The following is a 27,877-nucleotide window of genomic DNA, read 5'->3' as shown; positions in this document are numbered from 1 at the left end:
CATCTCTCCCCCCTGTCCATCCACCCCTATGCATGGCAGCTGATGTGATTGATGGATGTTCTATAGCTCTGAACGTGGCACAGACATTAATAATGTGGCCCTGAATCGCAGTCTCTGTGGTCCGGCTGCTCTTCCGGATTGGTCAGTCATGTGTGCGCATCTGACTGCTGACTGTCCTTGTGAGGCCTGCCCCCAACCCAAACGTTACCAACGGGTCGCAGTTAAACACCTCCTGGAATAATGACGCACATACAAACTGCTGGGGCTGAATCACTGCTCCTGTCTGTGGGGGTATGGATTTTTCAACCACCACAACCTGGACAGGTTTGTCATAAAGGATCCTGTTTATTTTACTTTTCTTTTTGTACAATTGATTAGGTCTCAGGTGGCTTAAACATATAATTATCTCGGGCAAAACTGCAGGTCTCTGGTTGCAGTGGACATGACATCACCCCACCGTCAAAAAGAGATCGTGTTTCGCACCTGAGTCAGAAACATTACTTTTATTTTGCATTTTAGGATCGCCCCACACTCACGGTGTTAGCCATCCAGTGGATCGCAGTTTGTATGAATCATCAAACACATTTGTTAACAGTTAGACACTCCCGCTCAGCAGGCTGCGTACAGCACCAGGGGAATGGGGGGTGCCCCAGTACCGGCTGTGGGGACTGTTTCCATGGCAGCCACGTTGTTTACCTGCTGGGAGGGGATAAGAACCGGCGTCCTTGTTAACTCTCCACGCCGCACACGCTCAGTGAGCGGGTGCAGATCCCGAGTGGGCCCTTGGGATCGCTCAGCTGTCCTATCCATTCAGACCCGGCCCCTCCCCCTGCCTGTGGTTGGCACAATCCGCTTGTCTGTTTTTTCGTTTTGGGGGTGCAAGAGGCAAAGGTTCATCTGTCATTGCATGTGATGATACATGTCGGGGGGCTTTACCGATAACGCGGTTGGGGTCGTCATGCAGCACTGCAAATTAATGTCAGCCCAGTAGGTGGAGGGGGGGGGGCATCTATAACAGCATCATCTAACAACCCCCTACCCCCCACAACTGCAATTAAAGGCCATTCTGCTGTTGTGCAGTGGAGGAAGGAGGGGGATTCAGATGAAGGGTTCTGCCCCTGGAGAGGCAGTGAGGGTAACACACCGTCTCATTAACCAAGGCTTCGCATCTCATTTGCATGCAATTACTGAGCATTATGGGGCATTTGATACGCCACGGCAAATGCTCCCTTGTGGGTTTGCTCCCCCCCCCCCATTTAAGTAGAATGTGAAGGAATTTTAGATAGATTTGAAAAGGGGGGACCATGAGCCTCAACCAGTTGTTGTCAGGAAAATGTGCAGGAATACAGCACACATTTGTGGGGGTGCGTTTTCCTTAGTCACCCTGTGCTTCCCTGTCTGTCTTCTGAACCTCATTCCTTCCCTTTGTGGTGACTCTACTGAAATGCCTCCTTTAAGGGTCCAGCACCAGACCCTCAGACCAGTTAATGAGAGTTGAAGGGGCAGCTTTCAGGTGACACATCCGTGTTTGTAGCCCTGTGCTATCGGCCCATCTGCACATTGTCCACAGAAGGCTACTGCTCGGCGTCCGTGCGCAGGGGCTGTGGGATTAGGTTCTCCTGGGTTATCTGCTGTCACTTTGAGGCTGGGCTCCTGTCAATCTGCAGTCAGCCAGTGGCAGCGTCGGTTTGTGGCCAGCGGTCTCTCTGCACCCGCCGCCACGTCTACAGCAGACCAAACCTCGACTCTGCAGTCCTGCTTAGTGCTCACAGGCAGACCGAGGTGGCAGGGACATCGGCCCGTAGTGTCAGCCCCGTGCTCCACCCCGGCCACGTGCCCCTGCCCTCGCTCCCCCACAACATGCCCCACCCTCCACCTCAGCTACATGCCCACCCTCCACCTCAGCCACATGCCCACCCTCCACCTCAGCCACATGCCCCCCTCTCCTGCCCTGCCCTCCATCTCAGCAATGTGCTTTGTCCATGTGCTACACCCTTTTACCCCGGAAATGTACCTGTAATGTACGGCTCTTGTGGGCAGGATTTTGCTTGATGGACGCCTGTCTTGTCCCGTCTCCAGGGGCTTTGTGCATGACAGCAGAAACAACCTGCAGATGCGGGGCCTAGTCGTGCTGCTGATGTCCAAGGCAGCTGGTCCGAGCTCCGCCTCCTCTGGGCTCCTGCACCAAGACATGGTCAGTGGGATTTACCCCAGGTAAGCACTCTTACCAGCCAACATATGGCCTGCACTTACCGTTTAACTATCAGCTCTGGGATTTGCTGTGTGAGGTCTTGCTGCTGCTCCCATCTACACGCTCGGTGGGACAAATTAGACATCAGAGGGGCAGGGAAGGAACAAACGCAGCTGCATTTAATGCTGGTAAGGTGGGCCCTCCTTTACCTCTGTATCGGCGTGGCTGTGTTATGCTTTTACTTTAGCGCTATTTCAGGTGAACTTCAGCATGTTTGCGTTGCGAGTTATACACGTCATACTCACATCTGTCCAGAACACGCTCAGCCTGCTAGTGAGGAAGAGGAGAAACTTGAACTGGCTTCATCTTCTCTGTGCCGCTGGGAGAGGTGGATCCTGCTACAGTGGCATTTAGGTGGTTTGAAGAATAATGACGATAATAATGATTTAAACATCGGCCCTCCCTACATGGAGACTTTGTGTATCTTTCCTGCTCCCAGGGGGCGCTGTTCATACTGGTTATCTGCGGTGGGGACAGGCGATTAATCAGTGCTGTTCACCGTGGGCCCCTCTGTGACACTTAGGAAGGGTCTGTAACGTGGAAAATCTCAGTCCCGTCTTCAGTTTCAAAGCTGAAAACAATATGCAGAAGCCCTGAGTCTCCGAAGACCCTCACAGCAAATGAAGGTCTCATATTAGCAGGAACTGCCACGTGTTTCTTGGTAAGGTCTTTTATCCAAAGTGACCCAGCTTTCATTTTTACCTTTATTACCCATTTGCTAATTTGTTGCTTTTATAAAGTGTCTGCTAATGGCTGAGGATCCAGCCCGGTTCACAGCAGAGCTGTAGATCGCTTTTGTTTGTACTCCTCAGCTCAGAGAATTGGAATATTGCTTTATAACCATGGCTCTGTGAAGTGGGCCAGAAACTGAGTTCTGTGCTTTTCCTGATCTTGTCGAACTTGATTATGTGGAGCTGGGGCCTGGTCACAGCCCCAACGTGCCCCTGGCCTGCCCACGCCTCCCTCGTCACCATCTTTTCCGTGGGATGGGGAAATGAAAAAGCAGGATGCGGCCCAGTGGCGGGCAGTTTGACGTGTATTTTGTTGCAGCTCTGTGCCAAGGGGTTACCAGAAGCCGCTGTTTTGCTTGGCCCACAGCTGCCTCTGTCTCAATGACCTCTTTCTTGGCGGGGCGGTGGCACGCCTCGGGCTTGGGGAGGGGGTGTCGGGCCAGACGGGAGTCCTGTTGGCCTCCTCGCCCCACCCTATTGGTCACGCTCGCCGCGGTAGCCCGCTCTTCCGCTGGGCCCAGACGAGGAAGTGACCTCGTTGTTCCAGGCCTGGGCCCTTCTGCCAGGCCGGAGTCTCTCGTTTCCGGCACACGGTTCCCTTCAGTGTGGAACTGTGATTGTGGGTCTTCTTGGTGAGACGGGGCTGAAGGGCCAGTTCAGTCTCTGACAGTATGTTCAGAGTGAGGGGGGTGTAATGGACCTCCATTTCCAGACAGTGGATGGCATTTAAACACCCCACCCATCAAAAACAACGTGTGACGACGTTACTGCAATTTGACCTGCTGTATCGGTGCCCAGCGGGACTAAGAGGCTGCCTGGCCAGCCCCCGCCCCCACACGCATGCAGAAGAGCACAGGATCTGTTCTGTGAGGCTGACAGATATTCCCCACCTGCGCCCACCCACCCACATATCCACAGGGACGTGGGTCGGGGGTGTGGTGTCAGAGTTCACATGGCCAACCACTGTGCTGCCTGTGCTGGGGGACACTGTCATGCATACATCAGCAGAGTAACACACACACAGTAATGAAACTGTCCTCTTTCACCTGTCTGGGCTGTTCTCATGCACAGCTCTACTAACGAGCGGTGACTAATCTCCCATCACCTCATCCAGCCCCCCCCCCCCCCGCCTCATTACCATGGACGCTGGTAGGATTTGATTGATGCCACCAGGGGATGGTCTTCACAACATTTGTAACATGTCTCCTGCTCTGCTTCCTGTGGGGGGGGGGGGGGGTTTGAGGTTGCAGTAATGTCTCTCTACGTTTTATCCAGTCTTCAATCCACGTATTTTATTTTCGAGAAGTAGTTTTGGTAAAGGGTTTTGCTCTTCATACATTAGAGTTTCTTCTGTGACCTGAACCAGCATTAATCACAGCGCCACCTGCTGGACACAGTGGGGCACCTGTGAAGTGCTGCCATATGCTTTACATTGGCTGCAGCAAGGTATTTAAAAATATCTCGTAACATATCTAGCCATCCGTAATGAGGACTGTGTTTATTGGGACGTTGTCGAAGGGTCTGTATCCGCATTCATACTGCCTCATGCATGGTCTGGGACTTTAGTAACGTGTAATTACAGAAGTTATTTATAAACAGCTAAACAGCTTGGTGTTTAAGTTTGTTCAAACACTGCTGGCCTGTGTAGGATTTTTTTTTTTTACATGTGTTTTCCACACACCCATAACCTTGGGAGAGAAATAAACCTTTGTTGGTTTCATCGAGAGATGTTTTGATGTCCGTCCAACAGATGGGACCTTGGGCAAGCCTCTTGGTTCTTCTGTGTGAGGCAGACATCCATACGGCACCTCGTGTCTTTGACGAGACGCAGTGACTTGGTCGTCCACAGTGCACTACGGCACTGTGTGTTTCGCTTCTGGCCTGGGGAGTGCGTGTGTGTTACATATGTGGGCCTCAGACATGTGTGCATGCCTTTATTTTGGCTGGAGAGGTGGCCCCATGTCACGGGCGGGGGGGGGGGGGGGGGGGGGGGGGGGGGTGACCACTGCATGGGTCTCAGAGTACCACATCCTCCAATCTCTTTTGCTCAACTGCAGATCAGTTTTCCATATCAGTGTGGATGGACTCACTGCATTTTGCATAAATTTCCAAGCTTAGACTGTGTCATTTTTTAATCAAGTGTCCTTATTGTTACTGATGACTGGCACCCCCTCCCCCCCCCACACACACCCCCACGGCCTTTTAGGGCAACGGTGACTCTGTAGGCGAAAGACATCAGAGCAGAATGCCTTAGAAAAGGAGGCGTGTCTGGGGGGGGCGGAACCTTTCAGCAAGATGGCATCTGATGCTGCCACGTTGCCATGCAACCAGGAGAAGGAGCTATTTATAGATACCCCCCCCAGCACCATCACCACCCCAACCCCCACCCATGTCACCCTCTTTCAAACACTGCTGATTTTCAGTAGAGGGTTGTGGGAAGATGAGGGTATAAGAGGCAAAGGCAAAGGAGTGCTTTCATTCTGGGTGGGGGCAGTGTAAATTCTCCAGTTTTTAGGAGGTGGGGAGTTGTAGTGCGTGTGTCTCTCGATGTGAAAGAGGGAACTAGGGCGTGTTGATGACCCCCATACTGAGGGTTCCTCAAATGTTAGCCGTAGAAGCTCGGGTTGGATTGTGGAAGCCCTTGGGCCCTTGAGCTCTCCTGACTTCCCGACCTCTGGGAGGCCTGATTATTGCCACTTGCAGTGCTGCCAGACTCATGCAGCTCTTTGTCCCCACAGCCAGAGGAACCTGGCTGAGATCACAGAGCTGATCCACACAGCATTCCTGGTCCACCGCGGCATTGTTGATCTCAAGGAGTGGACCCATTCCGATGGGCCGCTTAAGGACATGCAGTTTGGGAACAAGATGGCAATCTTGAGCGGTGACTTCCTGCTGGCCAATGCTTGCACCGGACTTGCACAGCTGAACAACACCAAGGTAAACCCCTCACCACACAACAGAGTTGTGTTGCTGCTTTTGAGTTTAGGCCTCCTGATAACGAGATTATTAGGGCCCATTCACTGCGATCACTGGCTCTTAGCCAAGCTCTTTGAGGTATTTTGTGTATGTTAGAAAATGCAGGCTTTTATGTCTAAATGCTGTGGTTCAGTTAAATTTGTTTGTTTGCCAACTACAGCATCATAGTAACATTCTGGACTCATGATTTTCCAAGCACAACTGATCTCAGGTGCTTCTGTGGATGGCCAGGCTGAGGGTTAGGGAAGCAGGCAGAGGGTGGGGTTATACAGGGGGGAGCTGTTGGAGCACATGAGCCGTGGGCAGGGGATTTGTGACGTCCATGGGCCCAGCAAAGGTATGGTTAGACCGGTAGAAGGGGTGGAACAGAGGAATTGTGGGTGGGGGGTGCAGAGGTGATAAATTCTACATGTTATTCTAACAGGTCAGATGGCAGTAGATGTCATCATTTGCTGGATGTAGTGAATAGACGCTAAGTAAAGCTTGAGGAAAGGTGAGGAACAAGTGGGGAACTGTTTGCAGAAAAAGCATGCATCTGAGGTCCAGCTGCCCCCCATCTGAGGGGGGGTGGGGGACTTGCCTCTGCAGACAGCATGATAATCTGCGCCCAAGGGAATATTAGCAGAGTCAATTATTTTTGTTGGTAGACTTCTCCTTGCGGATCTCCCTGGTGGATGCTATTGCAGTACAAAATCAGAGTCCCTCATTTGAAGCAGTCGTAATTAACCCCACACACACATGCACGCACACAGACACACACTTTGATCCCAGATTACACACAGCACATTAAAATATCCCAAATTCAGGTCCAAAAGCACCTTTTCCCGGGAGAACCTTCATTAGGCTTCCTGCCTGGAGCATTGGGGATGGGTGTGTGTTGGTCAGAAACATCAACACCATGCCAGGCTTCCTGTCGGCAGCAGTGTTCCATCAGCCGAGTGTCTAAACAAGATGGGCGGCTGTGGCGTGGTGGTTAAGGTGCAGGACTTAAGTAACTGGTCCCAGTTCAGAGTAAAAGAAAGGTCTCTGTGGTATTGTGGGCCATCATTCTTTTTAGTTTGTTTGGAGGGAAAATAACTTTGCATGACACTCCTCAGTGTGCAGTTGAGCTCTGCTCCATTCTGAATGTTCCACACTTTGTCCCAGACAGAAATAGGTCTTGTGGATAGCTGACCTGAACTCCTGGAAAGTTGCCACGCCCATTCTATGTCCCCAGCCCCTAAATCCACCTGCTGGTCTCTCTCATGCTGGGTTCAGAAACAAGGCGAGCACAGCTGGAGATGCCAAAGCAGCCCACTTCACTGTTGAGATGAGATGGGGTTCCTATCTTTCTGTTCTCCCTCTCCCCCCTCATTCCCCCTCGCACACACTAATACCAGGTTGGTCCCCTAAAGACCCTGATGATTGAGCTGTTAACCCAGTGATGACGGGCAGCTGGAATGAGGTTATAATTCCAGACACTTTATCCCCTGGGACTAAATCCCACTGAACTGGAGGCGTGATCACAATGCATCGTTTGTGGGAACCATCCAATCCCAGCAGGCCCAGTTGTCATGTGAAGGAAGACTTGACTGGGGGGGGGGGGGTAGACTTTGGGCATGTGATTACAGGAGCTCTCCCCAGGAACGTGCAGAATATCGATGGGGACATAAATGGTGTTTACAGAAGAGTTAAATGCTGCTTACATAGGTCGCCTGTGTCCATTTCGCTCAGTGTGGAGCAGATTGATTCAATCAACGGATCAATTTTGTAGCTCTGAGGTTGTGAGGGTGCATTTACACGCACACATATCTGAAGGTGAAAGAAGATAGACCAACAATACTGTGAGATGTACAGGAAAAGAAGAGTGAAAAGAGAGGGACGAAAGGAGGGCTGTCAGGTGTATAATTTGGGCGACTGGGTGCGATTAGGGGCAGGTTGAATGGTCTAACTTGGGGGTGAAAAGTGGTTGGGAATAATTTCATGACACATCAACATAAGCAAAATAAGTCGTCCTTGATCGAGCGTAGCCACCTAATCTCATCACAAAGCTCAGATATAGTCTGCCTTACTCAGTGTGTCAGCTCTTGCTGTCCAGGGTGTCTCCCAGGTCACCACCAGCCTCGCACACTCTCTGTTCCTCCCTCTCCCTCCCTCCCTCCCTGTGGTAAACACACCGCAAGTCCTCCATGCCGGATGATTTCGATAACCCCATTTGAAAGTAAGCCGATTCCAGTTGCACTTCCGCTCTGCGCCTTGCTGTTTGTTTTCTGTTCAAACCACATGACTCTTTGACAGCTGACTGCCTGCTGCTCCTCAGGGCTGCAGGAGCGTTCCCTTCACACAGTCACCCTAGCAGCTCTCTCAGCCAGCGGGCCCTTAGACACCATCTACCTGCTCCAAAATCTTGCAACTTAGGCGAATGTATGGTACCAGTTAGGGATGTGCATCTCCATCACTGAGACCAACGCGATACACATCTTGATTCACTGGCAGCGATATGATACATTAAAGATACATATGTAGCAAATACTAATGCGATATGATGTGATTCACCCCTATTGCAATGCAGTGCGATTCGGCACGATTTGATTGAACACAATACAATGCAAAAGAATATGATGTTATGCGAGTCAATATGCTACAGATACAGAAACATTTCAGAGAGGGGGAATTAATCTAAATATAAAATTATTGGTCAAAAATGATTTGTCACATTTCTAAGTAATAAAGGCATAGGGCCTCTACTAATAATTATGTATGAATAAATCATCGAATAAATTAATAAAACCATTGCTAAGATGTTAGAAGCAATGCAATCCCAAATTGTAGCCGGTACACGCTTTTTTAATTGGGGTATTCGCATTGTGAACTTTTTTGCTGGTGCACCGATGTGAATTGGTGAACCTTACTATTCCAAGTACCGATGAACCCCAGAAACTGCACATCCTATTTGAAAAAAGCACGGCTCTGCCCCCCATCTGTGGGCTGGGCAGATTCCACTGCTGCGCACTGGTCTCAGGCCCAGGAAGTCCAGCCTGTGAGGCAGACCACTGTGAGGCTTTTAAAGACACACAGCTACCTACATATATCCTGAATGGAAATGACTACTTCCCAGGTATAAGACTGCTGAATGAGGTATAGCCCACAGTCAGCACAAAGGGAACAGTTTTATGGTGGAAATTACAAGAAAGCGCAAGTGCCAAAGCATAATTCCATCTGCATGACAAAAAAAGACAGATGATTCTTTTTGACATTCTAAGGCTCCCCCTGCTGGCCAGAAAAACACACGTGCCTGTATTGTATGAGGCAGATTCCATTGAAACCTGGGTTAGAACATTACAGACTAACGATTATACAAGCACACCACCTGTGAGCATGATAAAGCAAAGCGATCTCCCCAATTCCTTTAAGAAAGTTTCCGTCAAACCTGGACAAAAGCCTGAGCCCTGCTGAGGTCCACTGCTGCGTCAGATTAGTCAGATACATCCAGCTTCATTTAGTCCTAGTAGAGTCACTTCCAGTGCGACTGTTTCCAGCAGGTACATGCAAGGGACGTAGAGCCCTGCAACACCATTCGGTTAACAGCTCTGTCAAGCATTAATAGGGACGTGGCCAGGAGAAAAATGTGTGGTGTCAATGCTGGCTTACGTCAGTGCTGCATGCACTTCTACAATCGCCAGTGGATCATTCACCGCTGGAAATGAGGACTTTTATGCAAGAAAACCCTTAACTACTTATTGTAATGGCAATTTTGGGTACCCATTACTTTAGAACAGAATCACATGTCAAGAGCAAATTGAAAATTGGTATTTTATTTTCCATTAGGTAGTTTGCTGCTTGTTTATTTGTACCCACTGGATTGGGTCTATGTGAAGTGACATTAGGGGAGATGGCATTCAGTTACCTTGACTGGTCATTTTTGCAATGAGAATATTAATCTGGAAACACTGGAGTAATTACTTATCACACAATTAAGGGTGGAAGGCAATTAGAACCAGTCTATTAATGAATGAAAAACTAGAGAGCAGGTCCTCTGGAATGGATAAATGAAGACTAATGGACAACTGGCTCCCCACACAAAAAGTAAAGAATCCAAAACATGGTCAAGCTGCATGAGCGCAAGAACTTTTTTTTAAACTGGGTGAAGTTTGGTTTTGTTACATTCCTGTCAGATGACTTTTGTTCCCAAGAGGACGAATGTAAATGTGGAGCGGAAGGGACCGAGTATGGAGCCCTGAGGAACGCCCTGGGGAATACCCTGGACTGTAGGAACAGCTTTGGCTCTGTCTTGACCGCCAGAGATTAATTGCTGTTACTTGGTAAAGTGGAGAATAAACCATGACAGACTTGCTCCAAAAATATTGGTTGGCACACTCCAGTTGTCCTACAATGCTAAGGTAAAAACGATTAAATGCAGTAGGTCCAGCAAGGCATGAACATGAGGTCGGCTGAAGTAAGCAGAGGTCACTGACAACTTAAATAAGTGCTGTTTTTGCACTCTTGAAGGGAGAGCTTGGGAAAGGGGATTTCAGAGGGCAAAGGCTAAGACTTCAACCTTCTCTGTAAAAATGCATTATTGCATGGGAGTTGTGTGTGATTTTTTTCCCAGCAATCATAGAGGTGAATCTGCTCCTGAAAAACAAACATGGTGCACGCAAAGCTAAGTTTTACTTTAGCCAGGTCTGACAGCCATTGCCTCAGGGTCTTTACACTTGGTTGTGACTGTGTTCAGACAGCAGAGCCAGAACAGGGTAAGTAAACAACACTGCCAGACGAAGTTAATTGTCATCATACTCTGAAAGGACACTTAGTTGAGCATCACACTGCTGTTGTGCATGTGTTATAGAGACAGAGGCTAACAAACCACAGACTCCTGTGAGATCAGAGAATGTTTAAAATTAAACTTGGACACCCTTCTTGGATAGAGGCAGATGTGGCAAAGTAGGGAAGTATGGCCCACAGACTGTGGTAACAGAAAATGTATGTAGATCTTGGTCTTTATTGCTTTATCCATCAAACATGGACATGTAAGATATCGCCTAACCTCAGAGACCACCGGCTCTATCCAAACACTTGGGTCGCAGAAGAATCCAGTCATTTCAGGCTTACTGCACTTGGTGTTTTCTTCTTTTCCAGGAGCATTAATCAATACCATTCCTATAAGCTCTTAGGGAATCATTTTCAGCTTTTCCCAGGCCCCCAAACTGGTAATTGTAAGGCTGTTCCTGACAGCTTCATTGGAGAAATGAGCAGTATAAGAAAATTTAACTGATTGATTGATTGACAGATTTATTTTCACACATTTTCCCCCATAATTTTTGTCTCGGAGTTGTTCAGAGTTATTTTGATGGACAAATTTGCTATACATTTGAAAAACAACTTGATTGACTGATTGAGGTTCACGGGGCATGACTGCCTGTTTGCCTCTGGCGCTCAAAGTGGAAAATGACGGCATCCTTAGCAGCTATGGGGGTCTGATGCGCCATGAAGGATTTGTTGGATGGATGCTGGGCCTTGGTGACTCTGACAAAGGTTGTCACCCATGGAGGGGTGACACATTGGCAGGTTGTGACTCTCCACCGTGTGCACTCGGAGGTGGGGGTGTGTGTGCGTGCGCATGCTTGCATGCAAAGTAGCTGCCACGGCGGTGTAATCCTGTGGACAATCTGTCACCGCTGTTGTCCAATTCACACGCACACATAGAGGAGGGGCCGGCACAGTGACATTCGGCGCAAGCCGGCGGGTCCTGGCACATTCCTCTCTGCTCCCGGGCCTCTGGGCGTTTCACAAACCAGAACATATTTTAGTGAGTGATTGATCTGTATTATGTGTCCCGGCCTTGAGAGGAATCCTGGGACAGCGCTTGTATAAACGGTAACACGATCCGCAGGCACGTCTCAGGTTTCGGCCCTTCACAGACCCACTGGCGATACCCGATCCGCTTGGATTTGGGAATAACGCTTATCTGATACTTTCCTTAAAACCCCCCCATTTTCTCTATTCCCAAGCTAACTAAGACAGCACATGTGGTAACACTGTAGGGGCATTGTCCTTTTGGTTTGCGCGAGAGCTCGGATTGCCTCAATATTTCCTCAAGGATCTGGTTACCCAGAGGGCACAGGGACTCAGAAAGAGTTGTGTTTATACCAACCTCTCAAATAAAAAAGGTCTGGATTTAATGAAAAAGGGTGGATTTCATTTTTTAAAAGTCTATAATATATTCTTCATTTTCTTGCTGTTTATAGATGATGACTGAGGATTTGAGTTCCACTTACAGTTTTTTTTTGAGCATGACTTAAAACCTTGAGAGAACCAGGCCAAGCCAATTAAGCTGCCTGTTATGGGCAAAACGATCAGCCGCTTGTTGAGGCTGGTCGGCACCACAGGACCCACATGCATGGTTTATCGTCTACGATGAATATTTTCTAAGTAGCTTAGTAATTCTCAGGATAAAAACTATGTGAATTTGAGAAAAGTGTAACCCCCTCTGCAGGAAGCAGTGTGTAGCTGCAAGTGGATTTAGGGCTCCTTTTTAAAGCTGTAAACTCTGGCAGCAAAAGAGCGAGACACTGTGAAAATGCCAGTGTGACTGCACCATCTTCTCCTCGCTGGGATGTGAACCTGCAGCTGTTTGGCACTATTTCCGGGGTGCCAACTTTTGGCACACAGCTGTGGAGGAGCCGCCCCCTCCCAGCTCTATGCCGGGGTCAGGCAGCAGAGAGATCTGGACACCGTTCTCCTGCCATGTGGTTCAGGAGGCATGGCAGTATCTGGCAGGGGTGGGCCCAGGGAAGCAGCTAAAAATAGGTGTAGGCACACTGCCTTTCTGCTCTGTGTGAATGATGTGAGTAGGATTCTCTCACTGGTCCCAGTCTAGGGCTTTGTAGCATCTGGGGTTAAAAGCTTGTATGATTGATTCCTTGATAGTCTTTGCTTTCCACAGTCCCAAGGGTGGGCAAACTGGCCACTCCTCACCTTTTTGGGGTCACCGGGGCTTTCCTCATTTCACAGCATGGCCTTCCTGAGTCTATAGGGTCCTGTGTCCCCACCAGTGCCTTCCTGTATCCACACCTGCTACCCTTGGTAGATGTCTCCAGCCCACCCTGGGGCCTCATGAACCTTTCCACCCAACTGACCTTTCTGTATTTTGATTAGCCAGCTGCTCCCCAGTAAGTGTGGCACAGTAGACAGGAAACCCAATACATCTGTACGACACAGTTTAAACATTTGGAATGGGGGGGTGGGGTTATAAATAAGATGTGAATTAACAAAGCTCGGTGTAAATGCTCTTTATGAAAACAGCAGTCGTAGTGTAGACGTGATAATGAGCTGTCAATGAGAGGGCTAAGGCCCGGCCTCATCCATCCACATCAATCTCAGTATTTCTCATGCACACACCTGTGTCCACATCTGTCCCAGCCTAGCTAAAGTACAGCACAAGCTGTTCCGCAGAGCAGCTTTAAAGATTACAGACCTTTTTAAAAGCCTCTCGGGTGGAAGGTGTTGGTTTTGTTGGTTAAACATGAAAAGCATTCTCTCCACCCCCGCTGACCCCTCTTTTTAGGGACCTTCAGTTTAGTTCCGATAAAAGTTTTCACCCATTGATCTCGTGATTGCCCTTATGTAGAGGTGTTTTACTTGAGAGAACCTTCTAGAGAAAGGTTGTGCTCCTGACAATCTGCAGGTGTTTGTGGATTGGTTCCTGGGTTTGAGTCTTGGACACCTAGCTGCATTGCTCAGTACCTTGGGGAATATACTTCTTTCCTCATGCGAAGCTGACTTCTTCACTTTTACAGAGCGTGCACTTAGACCGTCTCAATCAAAGGTTCAACAACATTGCCTTCCTGGTTCTCTGCAGGATCTCTCTCATGATAAGTCTCTCAGTAAGAGGAACCTCAGCAGCAATATCTATGTCTCCTTGCAGGTGGTGGAACTGATCTCCAGCGCCATTGGGGATCTGGTCCAGGGCATATACCATGAGAATGACAGCTGGGCAGAGGTGAGCTTCTTACGTCCTCTTTCCTAAGACAGTGATGTCTGTCATGATTGGCTGCCACTGCCTCACTTGCTGTGTTGATAATCAGCTGCGTCTTTCCCTCAGGGTCCCTCGGAACCCTTAATGGTGTCCTGGCCTTCTGCCCCGGGGCTTTCAGGAAAGCAAATTTGGGAAGCATTGTTGCTCTCTAGGGGCAGTAGAGATGTACCATTTAGATGTATGGCTAAACAGTCGCAACACATCCTACACCAAATGCGTAGGCCCAGAATAAGTTTGTCCACAACTTTCTGTATTTCCTTGAGGTACAGACCATAAAATGTCCACTTCATAGAACCGTGGGCAATCTGTCAGTGATCATGATGTGGCTGTAGGGTGAAGTGATCCTTTTGGGTGATTCTGACAGGTTCTAACAGGAGGATAGATGGGCAATTTATCTTTTGCGCTAAATCATGAATGGAGGCATTTTAACAAAAGAAAAAAAACTTTGGAAGCATGGCGATGTAAACAGTAGTAGCAGGTCTCTCTTCTGGAGAATTTCCTTTTGCATGCTGGCACAAGGCTTCTGAAGGGAGGGCAATGAAGTCACCGCCTCGGGTTTCACCTCAGCCTCTTTCCGAGGAGTGTTTCCGAGCAAAGCACGGCGTTTGTTTCTTGCTCTCTGCAGAGTTTGGTTTCATCCCTCTCTTTGGAGGGAACAGGTATCAGCATCCGCTTGAGTTTCCTCCTTCCGCGACACCATGTTTTTGATTCTTATTCTGGTTTTTCTATGAGAAATGAGTAAATAGGTAAAGACATATGTCTTGGTCTTGCCTCCGGTGTTGAGACTTTCTTGGAGACGATGTACTCTCCCGAATGTCTGGGGAAGAGAATACACGTGTTTGCATGTTTTGGTGTTGTTTTCAGGACAGTAGTCTGACCGAGGACATGACCGTGGCTTCCTGGGAGGACAAGACATTCCTGTCCCATGGTGCTTTGTTGGCGAAGAGCTGCCAGGCAGCCTTGGAGCTGGCGATGCACGACAAGGAGGCTCAGGCCCTGGCTTACCTCTATGGGAAGCACATGTCATTGGCTCACAAGGTGGGGAGGGCCTGCGGAACAGGCAGACTGTGTTGGGATCCCTGGGGAGCCCACTATTGTACTTGTAACTTAAATCAGTACCATGTTCACCCTGTAATGTCACTCTGAAAGCCAGCACACACAGAAAGCCGGCATGGCGAAGCCGTTAGCACGTCTGTTATTAGTTGAAGATGCCACTTGGCGCGTTTTCATGATTTTCTTTGGACTGGCTCGATCTGTTTCCTCTCAGGTAAATTCTGACCTGCAGCCTTTCGTGAAGCGCAGTGCAGGGGACCCAGTGACCTTGAATCCGGTGACCTTGGGCCTGAACTCTGCCCCTGTGCTTTTGCACCGTCAGATAGTGGGCCCCGAGCGGTGGGCGCACCAGCTGAAGCAGGTATGGTTCATAAAGGGCCAGCAGGAGTGGACAGGGTGAGCACCAGCAGAAGAATACGATGCAGTTTATTTGTAGATCTGAGGGTTTTGTCTATCAGGTAAATTGCATCAATTCATTTGCACCACTGGTAATTCTACTGGGGAAATGCAAGTTAAGTACATAATTAATTGTTTATGGAGTCCTTAATCACCATGCCACCTGCTGTCCTCTACAGATATAAACTAAGAATGTGAACACAAAATGCAGTGAACCATCCTATACAATGTTGCTGATGACAAAAATTCTATAAAAATAAAAAATATCAGCTATTAAAACAAGATATTAAACTGGTTTAAACCACTTGTTATAAAGAAGTGCTCTGGGCAAAGTAACATGGTAAATGGTGAAATAAATGGGGTTTGAGGCTTATCTACCTGTCACCAGTGTTACATTTTAATCATATTCTGTTTTTGGCCCTTCCCTGTCCCGTATAGGCAAAAGCTGCTGGGAAAAAGGTTGATTATGCAAAGGTGAGCTGGTTTCGTAATTTTCTGTTTACCTTTTGCTGTCATTGGCAGTGTGTGTGTGCATGCAACACTGACAGCCTGCTGATTCCTGATCCCCCCCCTCCTGCTGCCATCGAGCAGGGCAGACCCTAACACCAGCTGTCAGGTGGCTGCACCTGAAATAATAATCTTCTCACGTGTGGCCAGTCAGACGCTGCACTTTCTCTGTTCTGGAACTAGCTTGCTGTGATGTCGCTCAACAGTTCACTCTGGCACTGATGTGCTCGCAGTTCTGTGTGAATCGACCAGATGTGGCTAATCACAGGCAGGCTCTGGCCTGTTCGCAGAAATCATTACTTGACTTTTTTTAGCATTGCCAGCAAAAAGGTACGTTTGCATCTGAATAGCCTGTCACGTCCAATGGTTTTCATGGTTGTGAAAAGTCACAAAAGTTATTTCCCAAGAATATTTCTAGCGACCACATCCAGCATTAGTTTAAAATTTACCTTTCACTGAAGATGTTTTCTTGTCACAGAGCAATTCAGAGGCTCTGGGCTGGTGGCTTAAATGTCCCAGTGCTCACATCCAAATGCATGCAGATAGACTAACTGGTGTCTCTAAATCACCCATAGTGAATGACTGCATGTATGTGTGTGTGTTCGCCCTGCGATGGGCAGTCTGCTACCAAAAGCTACAAAGACTTTGATGTGGAGTGCAGGGTTGTGCGGTCGACTCTAAGCCAGTCTGCGTTTCTCCCCCCAGTTCCGTGTCCGTCTGGGGTGGGGCCCAGGCGACTGTAACCGATAGGGAGGTGGAAATTTGGTTGCCAAAGTCAGATGAAAAAGAAGTGAGGGACAGACGGGGGCAGGAAGAGTGTGGAGGGACGGGGGGATCGAGTCGTGTCTGAAACTGGATCGGCAGGGATATGGTGCCGGGCCAGATATGTGGAGGAGACAGGGTGACTATGGGATGGGACAGTGGAGAAGCGCCTCTACTGGGGGTGTGTCTGCGTGTGAGAGAGAAGCAGAGTGGGACAGAGCCCCTTCACTTACCACTGCCCTATCCTCAGTCCTGAGAGTTCTGGCACTGACAGCACGACTGAGAGCTGCACCTCTCTCCTTCTGTCCCGTATGCTTCTCCTGTTTAAAGACACACCTTATTGGTGAAACCGTCCTGTAGCTGCCCGTTAAACACTGCCCCCTCCCAAACAGACGCTGGTCCATTTCTCGTGCTGTCCTTTAACCACGCCCATTGCACTCAAGATCCAACACCAAGTGTCACCAAATGTCTGAAGAGTCTCAAATGCAGGGAAGGAGTGTGTGTGCATGTCTCTGTGTGTGTGTGTGTCTGTATGTGTGTGTCGGTTTGTGTGTCTGTATGTGCCTGTGTGTGTCTATGTCTATATCTGTGCACACTCTCCCTTTTCTGTGCGTAATTCAGGCCTTTAATTCTGTGCAGTAGCATTTAGGTGGGGGCAGCATGGGGTCAAAGGTTAACTGGGAAGGGATCAAACTAATGATTTGCCTATGGTTAGTTATTTATGAGCTTGGCCTGGCAGGCAGCATACTGCTGAAAGTCCTGTCATTGAACTAGTTTAATCAACTAGTTTAGCATAGTCCAAGGCAGAATGTCCGCCCCTTAATCTGCGCTGGCTCCCACATCCCACACTGAAGGCCCTTGCCATGTCTGTTTTCGCTGGCAGCTTTGGGAAGCAGTCTCAGCTGAGAACGGCGTGAGAGCGGCCATCGACCTTTGCTGTTGCCACGGAAACAAAGCCCTGGATGCCATTAAGTGCTTTCCGCCCTCAGAGGCCCGGTCTGCCCTGGAGAACTTCGCCACCGCCATCACTAAGTTCTGATCAGGGATGTCTGGGGATCTTCACCCCTTCCCTGGGGGTTTTGACCAGGCCTGGCTGGATCTGACTGGGAATGGTCTGTGCACACTGGTGGGTTCCATGCGTCTTTATTAAACGCTGTTTCTCGCAGTCCTCCAAAAATAAACGCCTTGTACACAACTCTTGGTCTCTCACTCCACTTTGAGTCTCCTGGCTATCAGTCTGCCAGCTTTTGATTGGTCGTTCATTCCCCCCTGGCTGCTAGCTGAACGGGAGGCAGAAGGTCGTGCCCCCCCACACCCCCCCCCCCGTCGTGCCAGCAGCGCACTCGAGGCTGCGCCGGCAGAAATAATTAATGAGCCCCCACTCCCGCGACCCTCAGCAAATGGACAGGAAGCGCGGCCGTATCGATCGGGACGCACGAGGGCTGGCGCCAGGCTGGGGCCCTGTGGTTTTTCCCGGCGCTCGCACAGAGAGGACACAGGGGGGCGTGGGGGGGGTGTCACCAGGTTCCTGACACCTCCAGTCCGAGTTGTTTGAGCCGGGGGTTCAGTCACCTGAAGGACGATGCGGAGATGGATGGATAGACATAATGGATGGAGTGAATGAGAAAGAGAGAGAGAGAGAGAGAGAGAAAAGACTGGAAAGAGGTCTCTGAGAAGCTATAACCCCCAAAAGCTAAACCTCATTAAAGTGCTGTCGCCCCTGGTAACCATGCACTGCACTCTCCAGCCGCCGGCCGTCACTGAAATATTCATCCTCGCCCCAAGCAAACACACACAGGCTGTAAGAGAGCCAAAAAATGGAAATGGAGAGGAATAAAGAGGCGACAGGCCTCAGCGCCTCCCTACACCCTCAGACTGCTCTGCATATGCTAACGAAAGCAAATAACTTTGGCGTGTTGCACAGAATACACGTTCTTTACATCAGGCAGGAGAGCACTTTTTTTTTTAAACAACGCTGTATTAAGTGTAACTGAGGGAAATATGACCCCCCCAGTGTTTCATTGGGAAACAGAGTCATGCATATTTTTACTCTACATGAAAGGGGGTTTATTTTGGGGTTTAGTTTGTTTTTGTGTTGTGACAGTACCCACAGGGCATTGGGGGGGGGGGGGGGGGTTTGGGGGTGAGCTAAGGGGCCCAATGACAGAAAGACTATGCCCCTAGATCATGAGTCTCCCGAACCCGACACTGTCTCTGTTTGGCTCATAGAGATGATTTTCGTGGTTTGCACGAGTGCAACCCGAGTACGCCGTTGACAAGAAGGCTGAGCTTACACAAATGATGGGGGGTGGGAGCGCGGTGGCCCCCCCAACCCCCGCCCCACGCACCCCCGCCTCCCTGCATGGTGTAATTACAGCTGGGTGCTGGAGTCAGCCAACGCAGCAAACCAATTCCCGCTGAGCCCCCCCATACAGCAGGGGAAGAGTTTACTTTCTTCAATCCCCATACCCCCACCCCCACAGAGGAAACGAAATGGGTGGCAGAGCAAGGCCACTACTGCCCATGTAGTCAATGCTGGAGAGCTCCACATCCCTCTCTAGACCGCTTCCAAACTGGAAAAACCTGCATTTCCACAGGTATCTCCCCTACTTTGAGCTGCTGATAACCCACCTATCCAGTGACATCACTGGGAGGGCGGGTTTCCCTATATATGTTTGCAGGATATCCCCCTGGTTTTACCCATCACATTTGTATTTCAGCTCAGGCTTAAAACAAACAAGCAAACCCACTGTGGGTGTCGTGCGGCTGGTACAGCAGGCCCAGGGCAGCAGGAGGAGCTGCGTGACACTGCCGGCCAGCTAACGTGATGGCAGTCCCTACACCGTGACAGCTCAGAGCAGGACGCTCTTGCCGTTCCAGTTCACCTCGCGGCGAACACCTGCTCACTTGCCCTCCTCCCGGCACAGCGGCCGTGAGCAATGTGCTATTTCGCCTGAATAAAAATGGCTTGACAGCCTTTAACTGCCTGTTAACGAGTGCCGCTCGATGAACGGTGCCCGATCATCACGCCTTGTACTGACGCCCCCCCCCCCCCCCGTGCTACTCAAGTGGCTGGCCTCGCTTGCTCCGCACTTGCGAGCCGCATGCCTCATTCACCTGATGGATCCGACGGCTGCCACGGGAGATGGCCCATTAGGTGAGTAATGGAGGCCATGGCGGCAGGACGGAGCACGGAGGCACGCCCGTCGCTGGCTCCATTTACACACTGCGTTATCCCCTCGCTGTGCGCTAACACAGACATCATTACAGCGTGCTGCCGGTGCCGTGTCCGAAGATAGACGCTAGAGGATTCAGTGATTACAGTTTTATTCCTGAGCGGACCGACCGCAGCCCTTAAGCCAAAAACTGATGGGTCCTTCACATATCTGCACTGGGGAGCAGTGAACATGGGCACGGCTGATCCTCAGGGTGTTTGCACTCAGTCACAACACTAATGGGAGGTTAAACCACATGAGAGCTTACAGTTCACACAGCATTGTTTTAATATCCCATCAGTTTAAATGGCATCAGACATTTTCTAAAGTTAAAATTTACAACATGGAGGAAATCAGTATTTATGCACTTCCCTCAAACCAAGGCCCTGTGGTTGGAATCTGCCACTACTACTTTTTTCCATTGTGGACGTTAAGCATTTTCTCCCCACCAGAGGGCGATACCAGCCATTTAATCTCTACTCCCAACACTAATTCCGGGCTTTATCTGAGGTATCCTGTTAGTTCTTAGTGACACCTTAAAACAAGACAGGGAGCCTCCCCAGATGCCATATTCCATAATTTACATTCTACAGTCATTTTTCTTATTCCTGGGAAGTCAAATGTTAAAGGAAAATTAAATGACGCTCAAGTTTACAGGGTTGCCCAGGCATTCCAATAGGACCTCAGCGGATTAGACCTCTGTGCCTGTGATCAGTAGGTTGCCAGTTCTAATCACATTATTGACAGAATAGTCACGTGTTCGTTGGGCCCTTGAGCCAGGCCCGTAGACCCCTGTAAAATGCTTCACTGGTGCTGGATGGACAGGTAACCCTACAATCAGACCTCAGGCTTTGCTCTCACCTTGATGTGTGTGTAAAAAAGAGAGCGAGCGCAGATATGTGGAAAAAACACATTCCAGTATACTTGTTCCCATACTTGTACAAATGGAGAATAAAACAATTTCATTTTCATATTTGGGCCCATTTATGATACATAATGAATGCTCTCTCCTCACACCACCAGGTGGCACCTTTGAGTAACCAGCTGAAATACACCAACCAGCTGCACCCTATTTTATACTTCAGACAGGTGGAATCAGGGAATGAGCAGGTGTTTGAGGCAGTGTGTGTGTGTATTTGGGTTTGTATTTCCCACACTGTGGGGCTCAAATGTCTTCAAAATGTGGTAAAAACCTTTTAATCTTTAGCTTTTGGGGACAATTTTCAGGGCTGCTTCAGGGTTAAGGGTGTTATTGTGGGGATTTGGGTTTTGCCCTTAGAAATAAATGGAGAGTTCGCACAATGATAGGACTCTGTGTGTATCTGTCTGTGTGTATCTGTCTGTGTGTATCTGAATGTGTGTGTGTATCTGTGTATGTGGATCTGTGTGTGTGTATCTATCCATGTGTGCGTGTATCTGCATGTGTGTATATCTGCATTTATCTGTGTGTATGGCCCCCGACACCCCTCTATGTGTATGTGGAAGTAGCCGTCCCAGCTGTGATGAGGGACCATGGCTGAAGCTCCTTTGGCTCTGGGTGCTTCATCACATCTCCAGCCCACAACACTATACTGTTCCCCAGATTAACAGCTCGGATGGGGAACTGGCATCAGCCCTGGAAAAACGCGACGCGAACCCCCAAAATGTACGGGAGTTACCGTGCGGGCTGGACCGGCTCTGACGGTGGGCTGAGCACCGGGCGGGGAGCATCCGGGGCTGGGCGCGCACGACGGCACAGCACCTCTTACTGAAGGGGGAAGGGGCGAGCAGCCGCTCTCAGCGTCTGAAAATGAAGTTAAAATAAAAAGAAAATAAAAGTTCAGTCAGCCACTGGTGTCACGCCGTGTACATGGCGGTCACACGCATTTCGGGGCACCCTACACTAATAACACCCATAAAAACAGACTATAATTACATTTCGGCCGCTTTCTGTGGAAATATCCCATCTAAATCAATTACCTATCAAATAAAAATGCTCAAATGCGTGGCGGGAATCTTTCATGAGGGGGGTTACGCGCTGCCGCTGCTCACCGTTAGCGCCCAGCGGGTTTTTAAAAAGGCGGACGGCGCCGATGAGCCCCGGGTGTGGAAACGGGGGCGCCGTGAAGCTCGGAGCGGGAGGACTGTGCGTGGACCGAGCCGTGGCTCTAACCAGGCGGCTGCGCCCGCAGCAGGACGCGGGCTGACGAGGCGCCTTTCCCCCGAGGGGGTCCCGCGTCCCCCGCCCCCACCGCGCCCCACACACGCAGGGCGGCTCCTGCCCACAGCGGCCCGCGGCTGTGCGGAAATGACACAGCGGGCGAGCGGCGTCACGTCACGGGCACGGCGCAGGGAGAAAAACACGGAGAGCAGCGCAGCGCCGCCGCCACGGCCGCGGCCGACAGACGTGCACGCCGATCCGCCGTGGGAAGGCTGCGCCACATCGCCAAGGTGAGACTCGCTACTGCGGCAGGGGTTTTTATCCAGGGGAGCGGTGGCGCGGAGGGGCAGGGGAGACCCGTCCGGGGGTGATTTTAACGCCGCGTCACGCAGCAGGAATCCCCGAAATCATAAAAAGCCATGAGGAAATGGGCGTGGGCTGCAAACTGCCCGCACGGATCGCCACGATCGCTTTTTAATCTTTTTAATGTCACAGGAACCCAAAGTTTAGCACGGAAGGTGTAAAAAAGTACGATGAGAGAGGCTGGGGGCGGTGGAAAAACGAGGTACGTCGCTGTCGGGTTGTTGTGGTTCGTGGGTCGCTAGTGGAGGAATGAGGAAGTGGAGTGACCGGGAGTCACGGAGAGACACGGAGTCACAGCGCCCCCCGGCGCCCCCGGCGAGTCCCTGCATTACACCTGACTCAGCGCGGTACCGACTCCGAGCGGTCACACGTGTATGAGTGACTTCTGGTTTTCCAAACCTGAGTGTGGGTATGTCCGTGTATTCTGACTGCAAGCAGCGTCTCTGTAAATGCGCAAACAACTTAAACAGCACTGGCTTCTGACACTTTAAAAACTGACTGTGGCAGAATGTGACAGGGTGCGTCATCCTGCTGTGTTGGTCTTCCTAGGACATGAATTCATCCTGCTATGGGGAGAACTCAGATGGCGAGGCTCCTGAGAGAGGTGAGGGAGAGCCTTTGGTTCTGTGTGTTCCTTTGCGCTGGGTTTGCTGGCACTGTCTCACCTGGTTCTTATGTTCCTGCACTGCATCCTGCCAGCCCGGACCCCACGGGCTGGACCAACCTGATTCATAAATTCACATTTCCACCAATAAGCTGAGAGACTATGGTGGTTGAACAGCAGCATAGGATTATGGGATTATTATAGTGCATGTCCAAAACACCTCAGGTGCATGACACGTTAGTTATAATTGTTTTCTTGTTAGTTCACAAAGATTTGAGCACAAACCCAGTACACTGGTCCTGTCTGCTGCAGAGAGGGGACACCGTGTCAAAGTAGAGAGGGAGATGGAGGACTGTGCAGAGGGTGGACTTGCGAATGGTCCGGGAAAGCGTGCCGCCGAGCAGGCTGGGGAAGGACCGGGCTCGGAACCAGACCTGCCAGGCAACCCCAAAAGGGTCAAGGTGTTCGCAGAGGTGAGAAGCCAAAACAACCCGCTGACCCAAACTGCCCATCTAACCAGAAAATACAGAACAGGGGGAGGGAAACCTGACCTAAAATGTGTCTTTTGTAGAGTGTAATTTTACATATAATATATGTTTATTTGCTTAGAAGTTGCTTAGAACTTGCAATATAAATCCTCGGACAGTGTATCTAACATGTTCATGACAAATCACCAACTCGGAAAGCCAGGTTCATCGGGATACTTGCAGTTCTGTCTTGCTGTGACCAGGCTTGTTCCCAGCACAAAGATAAAAAGGGAAAAAAATCACAGTGAGATGTAATCTGCTTCAGTGTTTTTGTGTTGGTATCAGTACACAAAATCTCTATTTTTATGTTTTGTTTGTACGTCAGCACTGCCACAGTTCACTGTTTAGACAGGACACTTTCGTTTCTCCCTGACACACTGTTTCACCTCTTCTGGAGGCTCGTTTGACTGCTGTAGCTTGGATCTCCCGTTACTCAGCTCCTCAGCACCTTCCTCTGTGCCTGCTGTGACTCACTGCATACATTCAGTGCTACTCAGGAGTCTGTCACTGACTTGGGCTGTGCCGTATTGGCCTAAATCATTACACAAGCAGTGTTTGACAAAACAGAGGGTTACGGTGTTTTTTTAATCCTCTTGCTGTGGCACAGAGTTGTGAGAACTGATGAGGCCGGTTTGAACTCTCACACCCCTTTTTATGGCAGAGTATAAGCAATGACACAATGGCAGGCTTTAATTCTGTACTGCTGGACAAATTGCGAGACTGTGCTTGTGCAGAATTTAGATCAGTCTGTTTTCCCCTTGTGCAGGGTGTCCGAACAGGGGATCACCTGCAGGGGAAGAACCCAGAGCATGTGCCCAGATCTCAGCTGCTTGGTCTGACGTCGTCCCTGGACAACAAGGACTCCTCACATGAGAAGACCATAGCGTCCTACAGGAAGCCACTGTACAGCATCTCGCACCGAATCACTGAGAAGAAAGCAACTTCCGGGCTGGAGCAGCAACCCCAGCATGAGCTCAGAGGATGGCTGGGGTATGGCGGCCTTCTGTTCCCCCGGCCCGGCAACGGGGAGCACGGCCAGCGCGAATCCGGCACGGCCCCTTCCTCCGCCGGAGCCAGCCCCACCTCTGCTGCCGCGGAGAATGACTCCCACCTTTACCCGCTGATCGAGAAGATGTTCTTCATTCTCAACAGTCTCAACTCCAGCATGACCCAGCTGCACAGCAAGGTGGACCTGCTTTCGTTGGAGGTGACCCGCATCAAGAGGCGGATCAGCCCCTCTGACCTGGTAGCCGAGTTCCAGCCTCCTCCAGAGTACCAGCTAACGAGTGAGGAGCTGCGGCAGCTGGTGGAGCAGACGTCCTCGGCCGGGGAGCTTGGCTGCCGCCTGCTGGTGCAGCTTTTCCCGGAGCTCTTCACCGTGGAGGAATATGGCAGGAGCTGTGCAGCTTGCGGCGTCACCAACAAGCGGACCCTGGATTCTCTGCACCTGCAGCTCATACGCAACTATGTGGAGTTCTGCTTTCCACTGGTCAAGAATGGAAACAGCTGGCAAACTGAGTGCTTGCCCCAAATCAATGACTTCTTTAACCGCTTCTGGGCCCAGAAGGACATGGAGAGTGGGGGGGTAGCTGGAAGGAGGACTTCTGTGGGGCTGGGACTCGGGTTCGAAGTGAATTCCAGTCAAGCCTGCCACTATATCGATGAGGATGGACAAGATGAAAGCCTGTCACTGGAGACCAGGGACGACGACGTTGGCAACAGCAGCAGTAACATGGTGTCTGACCTCGTATTCGATGCGCAGGAGGTTGGTGAGGATCTTGATGAGCTCTCATCTCCGGGGGACTTTGCTGTTTTCTTAATGCATCGGCTTTTCCCAGAAGTCTTTGAGGAGGGGAAGCTCCCAGAGGGACATAGTGCTTATAACGGAGCTGGAAAGCTGCTCTTAGATGCTGATCGATTGGAGATTATCAGGAAGTATATGGAGGCCAACTTTCCAGATGTTCCTGAGGACAGATGGCTGCAGCAGTGCATCCAGTGTATGGAGGAGGCTCTGGAGAGCACCCACGGTAACGGCAGTGAGCCAGAGGTGGTGCGGGATGAGAGTTTCGATGCAGCGAGTCTGCCTGATGATGTGTCCATCATTAAGATCGGGGATTTCTGCGAGTACGAGAGACCGAGCCGCAGGTCAAAAAAATCATGGCTGGTTCCTATCGACTTTGACAAAATGGACATCCCGGCAGCAGACTTCGACGTGCCGCAGGAGTACCTACTGACTAAGGAGCAGCTGAGGAGCAACTACGAGTGCAGCCTGTCCATCGGGAACTTCGCCTCGCGGCTGCTGGTGCTGATGTTCCCGGAGCTCTTCACTTATGAGAACACGCGCAAACACTACAACTGCAGCGGCTCACTGGGCAAGAAGCAGCTGGACCCGGTTCGCATCAAGCTCATCCGACACTACGTGCAGCTGGTCTACCCCAGAGCAAAGAACGACAGGGTCTGGACCTTGGAGTTTGTGGGAAAGCTGGATGAGCGCTGCCGGCGGCGGGACACAGAGCAGCGGCGGTCCTACCAGCAGCAGCGAAAGATATATGCCCCCGAGCCCGAACCCGAATCCAGGGACTCGACACCAGCAGGCCAGCTTGGCACCGAGCCCTTTAAGGAAGATTTTGAGATTCCCCCTCTGCCTCCCGAAAAAAGCAGCAAGGACTTCTGCAAGATCCCCCTGGAGGACTTGAGCATCACGGCCCCGGACTTTCCCGTGCCTTCGGCCTACTTGCTTTCAGACTCCGAGGTCCGCGAGATCGTCCAGCAGAGCCTCTCTGTTGGCAACTTTGCGGCGCGGCTCCTGGTCCGCTTGTTCCCCGAGCTCTTCACGCAGGAGAACCTACGGCTGCAGTACAACCACTCAGGTGCCTGCAACAAAAAGCAGTTGGACCCGGCGCGTCTGCGGCTCATCCGGCATTATGTGGAGGCTGTGTACCCCGTGGACAAGATGGAGGAAGTGTGGCACTACGAATGTGTGCCCAGCATCGACGAGCGCTGCCGGCGCCCCAATCGCAAAAAGTGTGACATCCTGAAGAAAGCCAAACGCTCCAGCAGCACCGGGTCCTATTTATGAAGCTGCTTCTGCCAGCAGTATTGCTAACAAACCTTATGATTTGCACAAAGGCGTAGACTGAGAGGAGCACTGAATGCTTACAGGGGTCTCCCATTGATTTAGGCCAATTTATTATAGGATTCCATAGTATTTTCTATAGTCCTGTGGTACATATTTTTTGAACTACGACGTACATAGAGCACCAGACAGAATAGTTTAATTAGGACACTATAACTTTGATTTTATTGAGATGGTAGACTTTATTTATATATATGCCAAAAATAATATTGCTGTAGCTAATTCTAACTTTGAATCAGGAGTTTATCGTATGTTGTTAAGCTGATGGTTTAATGACAGTAACTGTAAATACAGAACTGAGAACGCAATGAAAATGTAGAGACTCAGAGAAACACAGACATGAGCGCGTAGTAGAGTGTTTACACTTTGGTACACATACAGCTGGCTTGGATCAGTATCTGGTACCGGTGGTTTTGATTAAATGTCTAACATTCTTACATGATTGGTTTGTCTAGCTGTAACCATAGAGATAGGTCATATCGCTCTTCGCTTGAGTATAATCGACTCTCCATTGCCTAAGAGTTCAGGTAGATATACTTCCATACCATAGTACTAACTTTGATGTGTATGTAATGCTACCACAGGACAGACCTGTACACCTGAGCGGAAGGTGCTAACAATAGTATTACTGCCATTTTAAGCTTGGAGCAGGTTTGTCTTCCCTGGGCCTGTAAACTGCCCTACCAGGCTGACCAGGGAGGAGCACGGGGGCAGAGGGGTATCACCTACACAGTGCACTCACTGCCAGCAGGGGGCAATATCAAGGTGAATCCAATGCTTCAAGTCCATAAAAGTAACGGTAATGCACGCGGCTGAAGGGGCCGAATGTACTTTGTGTGGAGGAAGGTGGCAGGTTAACCTTGTTGTTCTTCATGCACTGACCGTCCCTTAAAACTTTAACTGAGCTTATTATCGAGTCCTTAAAGAGCGTATGTTTCTTCTCTCCACAATCTGATGTAATGCCACCGCCCCTATCGTTTCTGAAACTATGGTACACATCTGTCACAAACTAGTTTGTAAGTAAAGGCAAAACACAGTACCAGTGTGTGTCATTGTTATTCTTCGAGAAGGAAGTCTCTGTGCATCATGACGACGCGGGGGGGGGGGGACAACTTGGCGTGACGTTCCATGTGATTGTTTCTCTGCACCACCAGCCCTTTTTTCAAAATGTGTCACATTATTCACATGATCTGACACCA

General features: G+C 50.1%; 2 protein-coding genes and 2 long non-coding RNA genes across 4 annotated transcripts in view; 2 read left to right on the top strand and 2 right to left on the bottom strand.

The window, feature by feature from the left end:
* Positions 1–4,346, bottom strand: part of LOC125707025 (uncharacterized) — a 10,086-nt gene extending 5,740 nt beyond the window's left edge. The window contains exons 1-2 of the long non-coding RNA XR_007382163.1: positions 2,254–4,346; positions 2,015–2,179 (exon numbers count right to left, since the gene is read on the bottom strand). This is a non-coding gene — a long non-coding RNA (uncharacterized LOC125707025). The remainder of the gene's footprint in view (positions 1–2,014; positions 2,180–2,253) is intronic.
* The window catches only part of pdss2 (prenyl (decaprenyl) diphosphate synthase, subunit 2), a 24,332-nt gene extending 6,444 nt beyond the window's left edge, over positions 1–17,888 (top strand). Inside the window, exons 2-8 of the mRNA XM_048973882.1 lie at positions 2,080–2,214; positions 5,721–5,919; positions 13,865–13,939; positions 14,840–15,013; positions 15,243–15,389; positions 15,863–15,898; positions 17,577–17,888. Of these exons, the coding sequence (XP_048829839.1) occupies positions 2,080–2,214; positions 5,721–5,919; positions 13,865–13,939; positions 14,840–15,013; positions 15,243–15,389; positions 15,863–15,898; positions 17,577–17,732 (922 nt within the window). The 3' untranslated portion in view covers positions 17,733–17,888. The remainder of the gene's footprint in view (positions 1–2,079; positions 2,215–5,720; positions 5,920–13,864; positions 13,940–14,839; positions 15,014–15,242; positions 15,390–15,862; positions 15,899–17,576) is intronic.
* On the bottom strand, positions 5,915–22,074 carry LOC125707026 (uncharacterized). The gene is made up of 4 exons (XR_007382164.1): positions 21,940–22,074; positions 21,567–21,691; positions 16,927–17,013; positions 5,915–14,792 (listed from the first exon to the last, which is right to left on the bottom strand). It is a non-coding gene; the product is annotated as an uncharacterized LOC125707026 (long non-coding RNA).
* A 113-nt stretch (positions 22,075–22,187) lies between these two features.
* bend3 (BEN domain containing 3) lies at positions 22,188–27,717 on the top strand. Its single transcript, XM_048973881.1, has 4 exons — positions 22,188–22,338; positions 22,961–23,015; positions 23,328–23,488; positions 24,309–27,717. The coding sequence occupies exons 2-4, from the start codon at positions 22,964–22,966 to the stop codon at positions 26,619–26,621; spliced, it is 2,526 nt and encodes an 841-aa protein (XP_048829838.1). The 5' UTR covers positions 22,188–22,338; positions 22,961–22,963; the 3' UTR covers positions 26,622–27,717.
* The last annotated feature ends 160 nt before the right edge of the window (positions 27,718–27,877 follow it).

This window comes from Brienomyrus brachyistius, chromosome 14, assembly GCF_023856365.1.
Source record: "Brienomyrus brachyistius isolate T26 chromosome 14, BBRACH_0.4, whole genome shotgun sequence".
Taxonomy (NCBI): Eukaryota; Metazoa; Chordata; class Actinopteri; order Osteoglossiformes; family Mormyridae; genus Brienomyrus; species Brienomyrus brachyistius.
This window is presented reverse-complemented; position numbering and strand designations above follow the sequence as displayed.